The sequence below is a fragment of the Eretmochelys imbricata genome, chromosome 4, assembly GCF_965152235.1.
Source record: "Eretmochelys imbricata isolate rEreImb1 chromosome 4, rEreImb1.hap1, whole genome shotgun sequence".
Lineage (NCBI taxonomy): Eukaryota > Metazoa > Chordata > Testudines > Cheloniidae > Eretmochelys > Eretmochelys imbricata.
The window spans coordinates 17916790-17929606 of NC_135575.1; the positions used below are offsets into that span (position 1 = coordinate 17916790).

General features: G+C 44.4%; 1 protein-coding gene across 1 annotated transcript in view; it reads left to right on the top strand.

Annotated features, from left to right (window-relative positions):
• Positions 1-12817, top strand: part of FRAS1 (Fraser extracellular matrix complex subunit 1) — a 301544-nt gene that overhangs the window by 231972 nt on the left and 56755 nt on the right. Inside the window, exons 38-42 of the mRNA XM_077814356.1 lie at positions 717-964; positions 5726-5877; positions 9018-9183; positions 10105-10237; positions 12291-12481. Of these exons, the coding sequence (XP_077670482.1) occupies positions 717-964; positions 5726-5877; positions 9018-9183; positions 10105-10237; positions 12291-12481 (890 nt within the window). The remainder of the gene's footprint in view (positions 1-716; positions 965-5725; positions 5878-9017; positions 9184-10104; positions 10238-12290; positions 12482-12817) is intronic.

Sequence of the window (12817 nt, forward strand, 5' to 3'; positions counted from 1 at the left end):
ACTAAAGCTGGGCAGGTACCAGTTCACCTGTCCACCAGAAATTTTCCCATTCTGTATCTGGACGAAACTGAGACCTCTCAAAATTTGCCATGGAGAGAAAGCGACTCCTCACCCCTCAGTAGCCCAATGGTTTGGGCATTCAGCTGGAAAGGGGGAGACTCCAAATCAAGTCCCAGCTCTGTTGATCCAGGAGGCAGCATTCCCTAGTGGGTAGGGCACTGAACTGGGACTCAGGAGATCTGGGTTCTATTGCTGGCTTAGCATCTGGCCTGCTGGTTGACCTTAGGCAAGTTGTTTTCCCATCTGTAAAATGGGGATAATGGGAAAGCAATACAAAGAATAGATAGGGAGGGAGTAGCCCTGGTGTTGGAAGCCTTGGCGAGAGATGTGGATTTTAGAAGGACGTGGAAGGAAAAGAAGAACGCTGCGCTGATAAGAAATGGGAAAGTTTGTTAGTAAAATATTACTCATTTTGTCACAGTTTTTCTGTACCACTATGAAGGTCATGGCTTCTCCCTGCATACATTCTAGCTCATTAATGAAACCCTCAGATAGAATCAGAGCTCACACAGCTGTAAAGGGTGCATCAAATACCAGATAAGCATGTGCTTAAGTGATTTGCTTCATCTGGGCCCGAGGCATTTGATCTGAACTTAAAGTATTAATTTCATGCAGTGGATAGAGTCATCACTGTTTTTATATTTCTTTTTGGGAAGGAGACACTTTCACGTATGAGGAAGTCAGCCGAAATGTTTTACAATATGTCCACGATGGCTCATCAGTAGCAGAGGACAGCATGGAAATCTCCGTAACTGACGGCGTTACCACTGCAACAACGGTGCTGAAAGTTGAAGTATCCCCGATGGATAGCGAAGGTCCCCGGCTGGCCCCTGGCTGCTCGTTGACCGTCACGGTGGCTAGTAAAAGCTCTGTGACTCTCTCCCGATCACACCTTGCTTACATTGTAAGTTTGTATCCATTCCTTCCTAAACCCAATGCATTCAGTTAGCTTCCTTCCCCTCAGGAGACCACTGCACCTTCAGGATGTTGATACTTGTCAAATACTTCAACCTTTTACTATACCCTGACTACAGCTGCCAAAAAGGGAATAATGAGCTCTTTCATCCTACCAGATTTTCAAGGCTATACATATTTGACTGAAGTAAAGGTGAATTGCAAAGCAAAAGTGAAAATTGAGTTAATCCCATATTTATGCACCAAACACCCTCACTAACTGGGCCTGTGAGTTTGCTCAGCAATAATCTTCTTTAAAACTTCTTTTCCCTCCCTGATATTGACTGGCTCTTCCTGGTTTGCTAAAGAAGGACCTGGAATTCTGTGACATCATGCTGTGATACATTGCTTGCGTATGCTGTGAGTTTTCCAGTATCAGTGGTGTCACAGAAGTGTGGTGCTTTGCTAGAAGCAGTGGATTTTGTAGCAATGGAATTAGCAGTGGATTTCGTAGATGGGACCTGTACACAAGCTTCACAATTTAAGGGACTATAAGCATTTTAATGGCCTATTTTCAGGGCTTATATAACTTAATTGTAAAAAAAAAAAAAAAAAAAAAAAAGGCTTTGGGTAGAAACATGGGACATACCCATATAAAGGTGTCAGATCCAGAAAGCAATATTATTGCACCATTTCTCCAAAAAAATCTCCTTGGTCTCTTTCAAGTTTTACAGATTTAAATGACATACAAAAATTCATGCAGCGTTGTAACTGCGTTGGTCCCAGGATATCAGAAAGACAAGGCGGGCGAGGTAATTTCTTTTATTGGACTGGCTTCTCTTGGTGAGAAAGACAAGCGTTTGAGCTTACGCAGAGTGAGATTTACCTTACCCACCTTGTATTGAAGTACACTCATTTCTGATACGTTTTTGGTCTTTGTTAAAACGCAAAATTAAAAAAAACAAAACTGCTTTGACTTAAAACATAAATAAAAAGCCAAATGATTTCCCCCATCGTGTATTAATATCTGTTGAGCCAATATTCTGTCCTATAAAAATCACAGAATTATAAAAGTCTGTTGAATCAATAGACCATTGCAGCTTGAAAATTGTTCATCTGACAGATTAAAAGGGCCCCTAGGGGGTCGTTCCTGCTTATTAACAGCATGTCTTGCTCTGCATTTTAAAGTAGTAGCCCTTTGGATACTTAGTACAGGTTTGAATGAGCTCCTGGAATATATACTTATTGTACCTAATAGCCCAGAAAGGCACCCAGGGTCAAATTCGCTCCTGTCGAGATGACTACTACAAAGTCCATGTACCACTTCAGCCGAAGTGCCTCAGGAGCCTAAGTCCCACTTTCATAAGTGATTTAGGGGTGGATTTACTAGGGTATTTAAGCACCTAAAGAGGCAGATAGGTGACTAGTGGCATTTACAAAAGTGCCTAAGCAGGGTAGCATCATTCCCCTGTGTGTAGTTGTTTCCACTGACTTAAACGGGAGCTATTTACCTAAGCAGCGAAAAAAACCCACCTCAGGGCAGCGAGTCTCAGAGCCCAGGTCAACAGACTCCTGGAGCTCGTGCTGTGGGGCTAAGAAGAGCCGTGTAGACGTTCCTGCTTGTGCTGCAGCCCTGGCTCTGAAAACACGTGAGCAGGGGGATCTCGGAGCCCAGGCTGCAGCCAAGTCGGAACAGCTACACTGCTATTTTCAGCCCTGTAGCACAAACCTGACATGACGTGGGCTCTCAGGTGCGCTGCTGTGGGGTTGTGTTTTTGTTTTTCAGTTAGACATACACTTTGGCACTTCTGTAAATCCAGCTAGGTGCCAATCTGCATTTTTTAAGTGCCTAAATACCACTGAAAATCTGGCCCATGGGAGCCTATTTTTAATTGAACATCAATGGAACTTAGGTTCCGAAGCGCCTATGTCTCTTTTGAGAATAGGACTTAGGCACTTTTGAAAATGTTACCTCATATCTGTAAAGCTCTTTGAAGATGAAACGTGGTCAGTGTTATCCTGAGCGCTTGGAAGGGGAAAAGGCATCAACGAGCCGATGATTGGGATGAGGTTTTTTGGTGTGTGTGTTGAGGAAAAACAGCAATGGGAACTATCACAAAGTTTTCATGAGGGAGGCAGAACAACTGTCCCGGTGGTGGTTTCTGGATGAGGGAAAGCAACACCGGGAGCCGTCATACAAATTTTTGTGGAGGAGACAATTGGGGGGTGGCGGGTGTAGGAGTTGGAGTAAGACAGGATAGGGGGAGTTTGTGGAGGATGCAGATGTGGGAGTCCCATCCATATCTTATGTAATGGTTTAAAGCTGACAACTTTTAAGTTAGGTTGGGGGAGTTATAATTTCCTCTTCAGGTTCTGATGAAGACACAGATTACTTGACCCTATGCTCCCCTGGTTTAAAATCCCACTAGTTCACTTCTACAGCTGAGTGATTTACTTGCCTGTTCTTTGTTCTGCAAATAACATACAAATACCTGAGAGAGACAAGGTGGGCGAGGTAATATATTTTATTGAACCAACTTCTGTTGATGAAAGAGAAAACCTTTCAAACTACACAGAACTCTTTTTCAGGTTTTGGAAAGGTACTCAAGCTTCACAGCTACATACAAGGTGCAATAGATTGTTTAACATAAATAGTTGTTGTCAGGGCATTTAGTGCACTGGATGAGATACACCATATGTTGTGACAGGCATGTGTAGGACCCATGGATCTTGAAAGGTGTGTTGTGGGCAGTGTTGATCATTGTAGTAGTGGAGATGTGTCTGCAGGTTTTGCATCTGTTGTTATGGCAGGGTCTGGTGCTGCTTTGAGTTGGTGTGGCCTGGTCTCTAGGGAGCTTGCTTCTGATAATGAGCTTGGCGAGGTTGGAGGGTTGTCTGAAGGCCAGAAGAAGGGGTTTGGATTGTAATTGAGTAAGGACTGTGTTGGTTGTAATTGTTTGATATTTCATATGGGTGCCAGTGCAGAGTGGTAGGTGATAACTAAGGGTGTGCAGTCATAGGGTTGGTATTTTTTCCAAAATGAAGCAAGTTCTCTCAACGAAGTTGGTTGGTCTGTTCCATGATGTGATCTATTTCTCTGGTAGTCAGTCCTTCTTTGGTGAAGGCAATTTTAAGTGTGTTAAGGTATATATCCCGAACTTCCTTCTCAGAATATATTCTGTGGTATCTGAGTGTCTGGCTGCAGATAACAGATTTCTTGATGTGTTTGAGTGGTTACTGGGTCTATGAAGGTAGGTATGGTGTATATAGTTGTCTGTAGGGTTCCATTGCTGAAGCTGATCGTGGTGTCCAGGAAGTTGATGCTGGTATGCGATTGTCCTAGAGGGTACCCTGTCATACTCTTAGAAATAACAGCCTTTTGTATGTCACAGTGTGACTGTATTGCCAACCCCAAACATTCAAAAATCATGACTTTGGCTTAAAAATCACAAGATTTTTAAAAAATAATACGTGGTGGCTTTTTCTTTGCTTTCTGGTTTCTAGGTTCATGTTTTCAGGCTTTTCTCTGCCACCATGAAGGCTAGACACTTTTTTAAAAAATGAAAGCAGAGTCTCACATAATCACGTGACTGCAGGAGCTGCGGCTGTAAGAGAAACACCCATGTGGCAAGAGTTAGCATTACTGGTGTGATATCATGAACAATACGTAATTACATAAACTGATGTCACTTAGGCTGATGTCACTCAATGAGGTTTTCCACATGGCAGTTGGGGGATTTCACTTGTGGTTATATGGTTAAATCACCACACAGTGCACTGAAAAATTTATGTTAGGGTATTTTATCAGATTTGCATTGACTACACTGTTGGGAAATCATTTTTAAAAGGACCCAGGAAAAGAGATCAGAGTACAGACACACTTTAATACATTAAAAAGGATTTCAGGTGCCATCACTTTAATAGTACTGTTTGTGGTGGAGGAAGGTGAAATGATCGAAAGTCGACATTAGGTGTCTGATTTTTGTGGGCACTCAAATCTTATGTAAAACATAAATCTTGCTCCCTTAATGTATGTAATGAAAGTCTATGGGTCAAAACCTGCTTTTCTTACTTCCATTGAAGTCACTGGAATTACAATTGCGGGAAAGAGGCTTATTTATTTGTATGTTGAGGCTACGGTGACTTAAAACTTTGACACTGTGGTATATGTGGTCACCTGAAACTTTTTAATAAAGATGCAGACGTCAATATAATATCATACAGTTGGATACGCATAATATAGTTAAATGGGCCAAATGCAGCTCTTAAGTGTGCCAGTGTAAATCCAGAACTAACCCACTGACTTCAATAGAATTTGCTCCAGATTTACATTGGTGTAACGAAGAGCTGAATTTAGCTCAGTCTCTGTATATTCTCTCTGCCATATAGAAATTATGTTTCAGTCCACCTTTTGCGGGGGAGGGGGCAGCAACTGGGTATTATTGGGAAGGTAAATTCTACTTTTAATTCTGGTGTTTAATGTGATTTGAAAATGAAATACGCTCGACTTATACCCCAAGGAGTGTGTGTGTGTGACACAGATAGATAGAACACTTTCTCAGTTATGAGAGAATGAAGGTACACGTTGTGCAAGAGTCTCAGCAGGTGTAAATCAGTACGGCTCCATTGAAATGAAAGGCGCTCCGAGGGTTTACATTAATTGAGGCTCTAGCCCAGTATCTATATATTTCACCCCTTGACTTTTTTCTTTCGTGTTCACCATAAAGAAACAAAAGCAAACACTGCTGCTTGGCCTTGCTTTTCTTATTAGGACAATAATTCTGCTGGCTCGAAAATAAGAATTCAGTTAATTTCTCTGCCCATGTATGGCACCCTCATGCGGACCACACCTGGGCAGCATTCTGAAGAGCTTTCTGAGGTTTATAATTTCACCATGGACGATATCAACAACCAGAGAATCAGGTAATAAACACGTATTTTTCACCACACCGTATCTTGTTGGGCTCAGCGAGAATTTCAGAGCACCATCTGCAGGGAACATATGTTTTTAATGTTGGGATATACAGTATTTATAAATTATAGCAGATACGGTGTCTCATAACTACACTGTTGTATCTTGTGATAATAAAAATGACCGTGATTGTGTATACAAAATAGGGTATTGTCGCACTCACACAGTGCTATTTAGCTTGAATATCTTCAAAATCTGTCTCTATATGTGTTGTCGTTTTGATTTTTTAGTTAGGCAATACCAAATATGATGATATAAAAGAAAAAAATCCTTTACTTGAAGTAGTTCCAGTCATGAAACATTTGACACCTAATTCATGTCTCTCCTGTACTTGGCTCGTATTGTGTGAACAGTGGTATCCTCTGTGTTATAGCTCCAACAGGAAACAGTGTTTTCTAACTATCCATGCTGAAAAAGTGATACAACAAAAATGGTTAGGGGTATGGAACAGCTGCCATATGAGGAGAGATTAATAAGACTGTGACTTTTCAGCTTGGAAAAGAGACAACTAAGGGGGGGATATGATAGAGTTCTGTAAGATCATGACTGGTATGGAGAAAGTAAATAAGGAAGTGTTATTTAATCCTTCTCATAACGTAAGAAATAGGGATCACCAAACGAAATTATTAGGCAGCAGATTTAAAACAAACAAAAGGAAGTATTTTTTCACACAACACACAGTCAACCTGTGGAACTCCTTGCCAGAGGATGTTGTGAAGACCAAGACTACAACAGGGTTCAAAAAAGAACTAGATAAGTTGATGGAGGATAGGTCCATCCATAAGCACTGACTCCGTGGGAGCTCCGGGGCTGGAGCACCCATGGGGAAAAATTGGTGGGTGCTCTGCACCCACCAGCAGCCAAGCTCCCCGCCCCCTTCCCCAGCTTGTCTCTGCCTCCTCCCCTGAGCACGGCGCACCCCTGCTTCTCCTCCCAGTGCTTGCCGCCGCATAACAAGCTGTTTTGCCACGTAACAAGCTGTGGAAGGGAGGGGAGAGGAGCAGGAACGTGGAGCGCTCAGGGGAGGAGGCGAGGATTTGGGGAAGGAGTCCAATAGGGGCAGGGAGGGGGAAGAGTTGGGGCGGGGACTTTGGGGAAGGGGTTGGAATGGGGGCAGGGCTGGGGTGGAGTCGGGGCAGGGTGGGGGCGCGCGAGCACCCACCGGCGCCAGGAGAAGCCATTAGCCAGGATGGACAGGGATGGTGTCCCTAGCTTATGTTTGCCAGAAGCTTGGAATGGGCGACGGGATGGATCACTTGATGATTACCTGTTCTGTTCATTCCCTCTAGGGCACCTGGCATTGGCCACCTGGCATTGGCCACTGTCGGAAGACAGGATACTGGGCTAAAGGGACCTTTGGTCTGACCCAGTGTGACCATTCTTATGTTAATAAACTGCACCACTGATTTGTGGATTTCCCTTCCAGACAGGGTCCAAGCTGAGCCTGTCATTGGCTCCTACACAGAAGGAGCCAATACTTGCTCTTGCTGTATGACACCAAACTAAGATCCATGCATTGCTGTATCCTTCCAAACAATATAGATGTAGTTTCATACACATGCACAGACTAGACTGAACAACTATGCACAGGGGAATGATGCTGCCAGAACATTTGTGTATTAACATCAGCAAAGTGGAGACTGAAGGTGATAACGCTTAAGCACATAAATAAGTCAAAAAGAAAAGGAGTACTTGTGGCACCTTAGAGACTAACCAATTTATTTGAGCATGAGCTTTCGTGAGCTACAGCTCACTTCATCGGATGCATACCGTGGAAACTGCAGAAGACATTATATACACACAGAGACCATGAAACAATACCTCCTCCCACCCCACTGTCCTGCTGGTAATAGCTTATCTAAAGTAATCATCAAGTTGGGCCGTTTCCAGCACAAATCCAGGTTTTCTCACCCTCCGCCCCCCCCCACACAGACTCACTCTCCTGCTGGTAATAGCCCATCCAAAGTGAACACTCTCTTCACAATGTGTATGATAATCAAGGTGGGCCATTTCCTGCACAAATCCAGGTTCTCTCACCCCCTCACCCCCCTCCAAAAACCACACACACAAACTCACTCTCCTGCTGGTAATAGCTTATCCGGATAAGCTATTACCAGCAGGAGAGTGAGTTTGGGGGGGGGGGGGGGGAGGGTGAGAAAACCTGGATTTGTGCTGGAAACGGCCCAACTTGATGATCACTTTAGATAAGCTATTACCAGCAGGACAGTGGGGTGGGAGGAGGTATTGTTTCATGGTCTCTGTGTGTATATAATGTCTTCTGCAGTTTCCACGGTATGCATCCGATGAAGTGAGCTGTAGCTCACGAAAGCTCATGCTCAAATAAATTGGTTAGTCTCTAAGGTGCCACAAGTACTCCTTTTCTTTTTGCGAATACAGACTAACACGGCTGTTACTCTGAAACCTATAAATAAGTCAGTGAATAAAAATCACAGAAAAATCATGATAGAAACAGTAGGATTTCAGAAGTGCTCAACATTGGCCTGCCTCTGCTTTTACAGAAGATGATGAGAATTTGTTGACTTCAGTGAGAAGCAGAGGTAGGCCAATGCTGAGTGTTTTTGAAAGTCCCACTCCACGTCTCTGCCATGCAGGTGGACTGGAGACAAGTGTCCAGATTTAAAAGTTTAGAAGAAAAGAAAAATGAAACCATATTTCTTTCAGGAAAGGCAGGTTTGATCTGTTGGGACAATACTCTCATTGTACAATAACCTTCACCTCCCGTGTTCTTCCCTAACCACCCCGGTGTTGGGTCCTGCTTTCCCTGAGAGTCTTTCAGAGCATGATTGCACATCGGGTTTGCAATGCGCTATGTGAAGAACGATCTGAATGTTCTTTCACTACGGCTGACTAGCCAGCACGCTCAGACCCGCCTTTTCCTGATCAACATCACTCGCCCAAGGACATGGGAAAATATTCGTTCTTGCTGGATGGACGAGATAGAGGAGGAAAGGATTGACTTGTTATCTCCTTGAAAAGAGGCATGTTCCTGCCTGCACAGTTCTTAAACATAGGAAGTGAAATCCTTTCAGCAGGCTGTCTGTCTGACTCGCTGATCTGATTCTTGATACAGATACTCAACTGAGTTTGAGACTGACAATCAGCCAGTCACAGATATTTTCCACTTCAATGTCTTCGATGCTGACAATAATCGGCTCGACAGCCAGATGTTTACCATCACTATCGCCTCTGTCCAGAACAAGCCTTCTTCGATCATTGCTTTTGCTGACCTTATCACTGTGAGTAATTGCCCAGAATGTAGGAAGTTGTAGCAGAAGCACGTGTGACATAAACAATTGAACAGTTATTTTCCTGGCTGCTGTGCAACCATGGTGAACAGGTGTCTAGTACAGAAGCGAGAAAGCATGGTGTCTCACGTGCAGTCTTGTATGTTTAAAGTGTTGTGAAACTATCTGGTGAAGTTAACAGTGTCCCTGAACCTCATCCAGTCATTTCCGTTGCACACAGTGGCCCAGATCCTCCACTGGTGTAAATCGGTGTGCCTCCATTGATATCCGTGGCAGTGTGCTGCTTTCCACTTTTTGGGGATCTGGCTCATTGTATCACCAGGTGACACACAAAAGTCTCGGGATGAATGAACCTAAAAACATCTGGAAGTTTGGCTCAGCATGTCCCATTTCAGAGTGCTTATCTGAACCCTTTAATGTGTTCTCCCTCCCTTCCCAGCTTTCCACTCCCCATCCCTAGCCATCAAACCCACTGAGCAAACCACAACCCCCAACAGGTCACTGTGACACTGCGGGGTACACTCTGCTGCTTAGACCACTCCCATTGTATTGACACTAGTCCAGTGGCATGCAGACTGCTGCTGGGGCAAGATAAGCTCTTACTCAACCTAGCCCCAGCGTTACATTGGATTTTTAAATCCTATGGGTAGGGAGGGGCAGAAACTTTTATAAAACATGCAGTGTCAGGGGAAGAATTGGGATTTATCCCCTGCATACTCCAGCGGTGACCTGTAGTAAGAGTGAGCTAGAGAATTCGTGCAGAAACAGGTAAAGGGATAAGTTTAAGACACTCGTGTGATGAAATCCTCCTTGAACTGCTGATAAAGGCCATTTGGCAATGGTTATTGAACCTGTTTTTGTTTCAGAAGCATGTTTGTTCCGCTTCTTTTTACCTTGTTTTTTTTTTTTCAGGTTGATGAGGGAGGCAGTGTCCCGCTGTCAGTTCACCATCTCCTAGCCACTGACTATGATACAGCCAAAGACGACCTAATGGTTACGATAATTACGCTACCAATATATGGGTACATTGAAAACACAAGGACAGGTAAACTGTATCTACACCTGTTTTTCCTTGTATTTGGTCAGGAAATGGGAACACAGGAATTGCCAGACTGAATGAGGCACGGGGTACCCCATGTTTCTGTCTCTGACAATGGCCAGCACCATCTGCTTCAGAGAAACCCTGCAGTCAGCAGTGGTGAGATAACCTGCCCCAGGGAAAGTTTCCTTCTAACCCTGAAAAGTTAGAGGTTGTCCCAGCAAGGGGGTTTACATCCTTTACAGAGACCTTGTTTAATTTTTAATATTTACTATTGTAACTTGGGCTGTTCTTGTTATCCATAGAAATCCTTCCCTGACTCCAACTAATAAATGTTGCACTGCAGTTTTAAAACTAGCTAAGCGGCAAAGCGTGGCTGCTATTATTTCTCTTATTTTGCTGCAGGACCTGAGCTTTAGATTCTCATATTATCTGTGGACATTCCTACTGGAACTTGTGCTCCTAAATCATGCAGATGCTCCTATCGGGAGTGGTTGGTCCCAGTTTCCTTTGCCTATAATTTCCTTTTCCCCCTATGCGGTTGGTTGCACCCCGTATCCTGGAGCGGCTGCACTGAAGAACCCAATGGCTTGGCTCACAGACCCTGCAGGTCCCACAAGTTATGCACGTAGCTCGGGTATCTGATGCCTCTGCAGCAGCCCTTGCTTCCCTCTGGCCATGATCCAGCTCTTTGGCAGTGCAGTTACTTTGGAGCTGAGCTATCAGAGACTTCTTAGGCAGCACTTCCTATTGGGATCCCCCTGTGAGGGGCAGTTCCCCAGCATAGAAGGAACTCTGCAGAGAAATTAATTAAATTTCTACCTGCATTAACCTTCCTTTGCTTCTTCCACCCCCTGCCTGGTGGGGAAGACGCCGTAAAGTGGGAGATCTTCATACAGAGAGTTCCCCCGGCTTGGGGACCCTAAAGATACAATCCAGCCCTCAGCTTTTGCCCTGTCCTTGTGCAGGCAGATACATGAGAGCTTTGGCTTTGAGAGGACTGAGTAAAAAAAATCTGAGTAACAACCTTTTTTTCTTTGTTTTGTTGTTAAACCTCTTTCCTAGCCTTTCCTATTGTTCTGGGCTTGGCTTGTCAGCATCCCTTCTGGACTGTGTTAATTTACAAGCCCGTGTTACTGTTAGGACACTGGTAAATCCCTGTCTTTTTCATTGCCGTAACCTGTCTTTTTTTCATTGCTTCGGTCTCATCAGGGAGACCTTAATGGCGGAGATGTTTGTTTCACCCTCTCCCCTGTAAAAGCAGTCATTGGGGAAGGAAATTTGAAATCGATCAATGCTCCCAGGATTAGAACCAGGGAATGGAGGGGACAAACTGTAAATCACTCAGCTGCTGTGATGTTTTTTCTCTTTCTAATAGATTAGGTTGTAGGGGACTCAGAGTTTAGACATGAGCAAAGTTCTCATGATAATTGTAGCCACCAGACCAAATTAGGCACTCTCCAAACACAGCTACGTGAAGTACAGTGGGGCATTGTTTGCCAGAAGATATCACACAGTTATCGCAGTTACTTTGTATTCTAAGTACAGGGGAAGAACTGTGGTTTCTAAGATACCTCTGTGTGGTACATAATCGCAAATGTGTAGTGGTTTATAACAGCAATCGCAATTGTTTTTCCTCTGGGGCCTGCAGGCAGCTAAGCAAGACATATTCACTGTATCCTATGGAAGAGCCAGAATAAGTCAGTGTTTTGAAAAAGACTGAGCTTCTCTGATTAAACAGACCTTTAATGGATGACAGCCAAACTGTTTTTGCAAGGGTGAGCTGGGCTGTTGGTTCTGCCGGGGAAAGATGGTGCATTCGTAACTGCTTCATCATGGAAGGCAAACCTCATAAAAGGGGACTGAAGCCAGCCGCTGTATGTAAAACAACAAGATCTTTACATTTCGTAGTGCCAAAGAAGCAGCTTTCTGGGTGGGTCACTAGACACATTAACAATCAATTCCAGGAATGGGAAAGCAGAACTTGGGATCGTTTCCTTACTCCCGTTGTTTTCTTCGTGAAACGAGCATCTTTTCACAGATGATGCTTTGTTTCCAGGTGGGACTTTTGGCCCTGGGGGCTCTGCAGGCTCAGATGCATCGTTCTCCATTCACGACGTGCTGGAGAACAGTATTTACTACTTTCAGAGCGTCCATGAAAGCATCGAGCCAACTAATGACTTCTTTGCATTCTATGTGAGCGATGGCTTCAGCCGGTCCGAGACTCACAGCGTCAACATCGCCATCCAGGTACACGCCGTCTAAGGAATACGACGTGTGGTTAACTAAGCCCTGCCCCACGCCCAAAGATGTGGATGGCTTTTCAAGTCTTGTTGCCACCGCTGACCTAGCACCAGATTGTGCCGTGCTCTGAATACCCATGCAGGGGAGGGAGTGAGGGTAAGGTGCCCCCTTATGCCTCTCTGCTCACTACCTCAATTACAGGGCCCCGGCTCCCCTATGTGGCAGGCAGGCAGGCAGTGGAGAGCTTCACCCACCAAAACACCAGCCAGGGCACCTAGGCTAGTGTGAGCAGGGAAATAATATGAATCCGCTATAGTGCTGGCAGAGATGACTCATGCACCT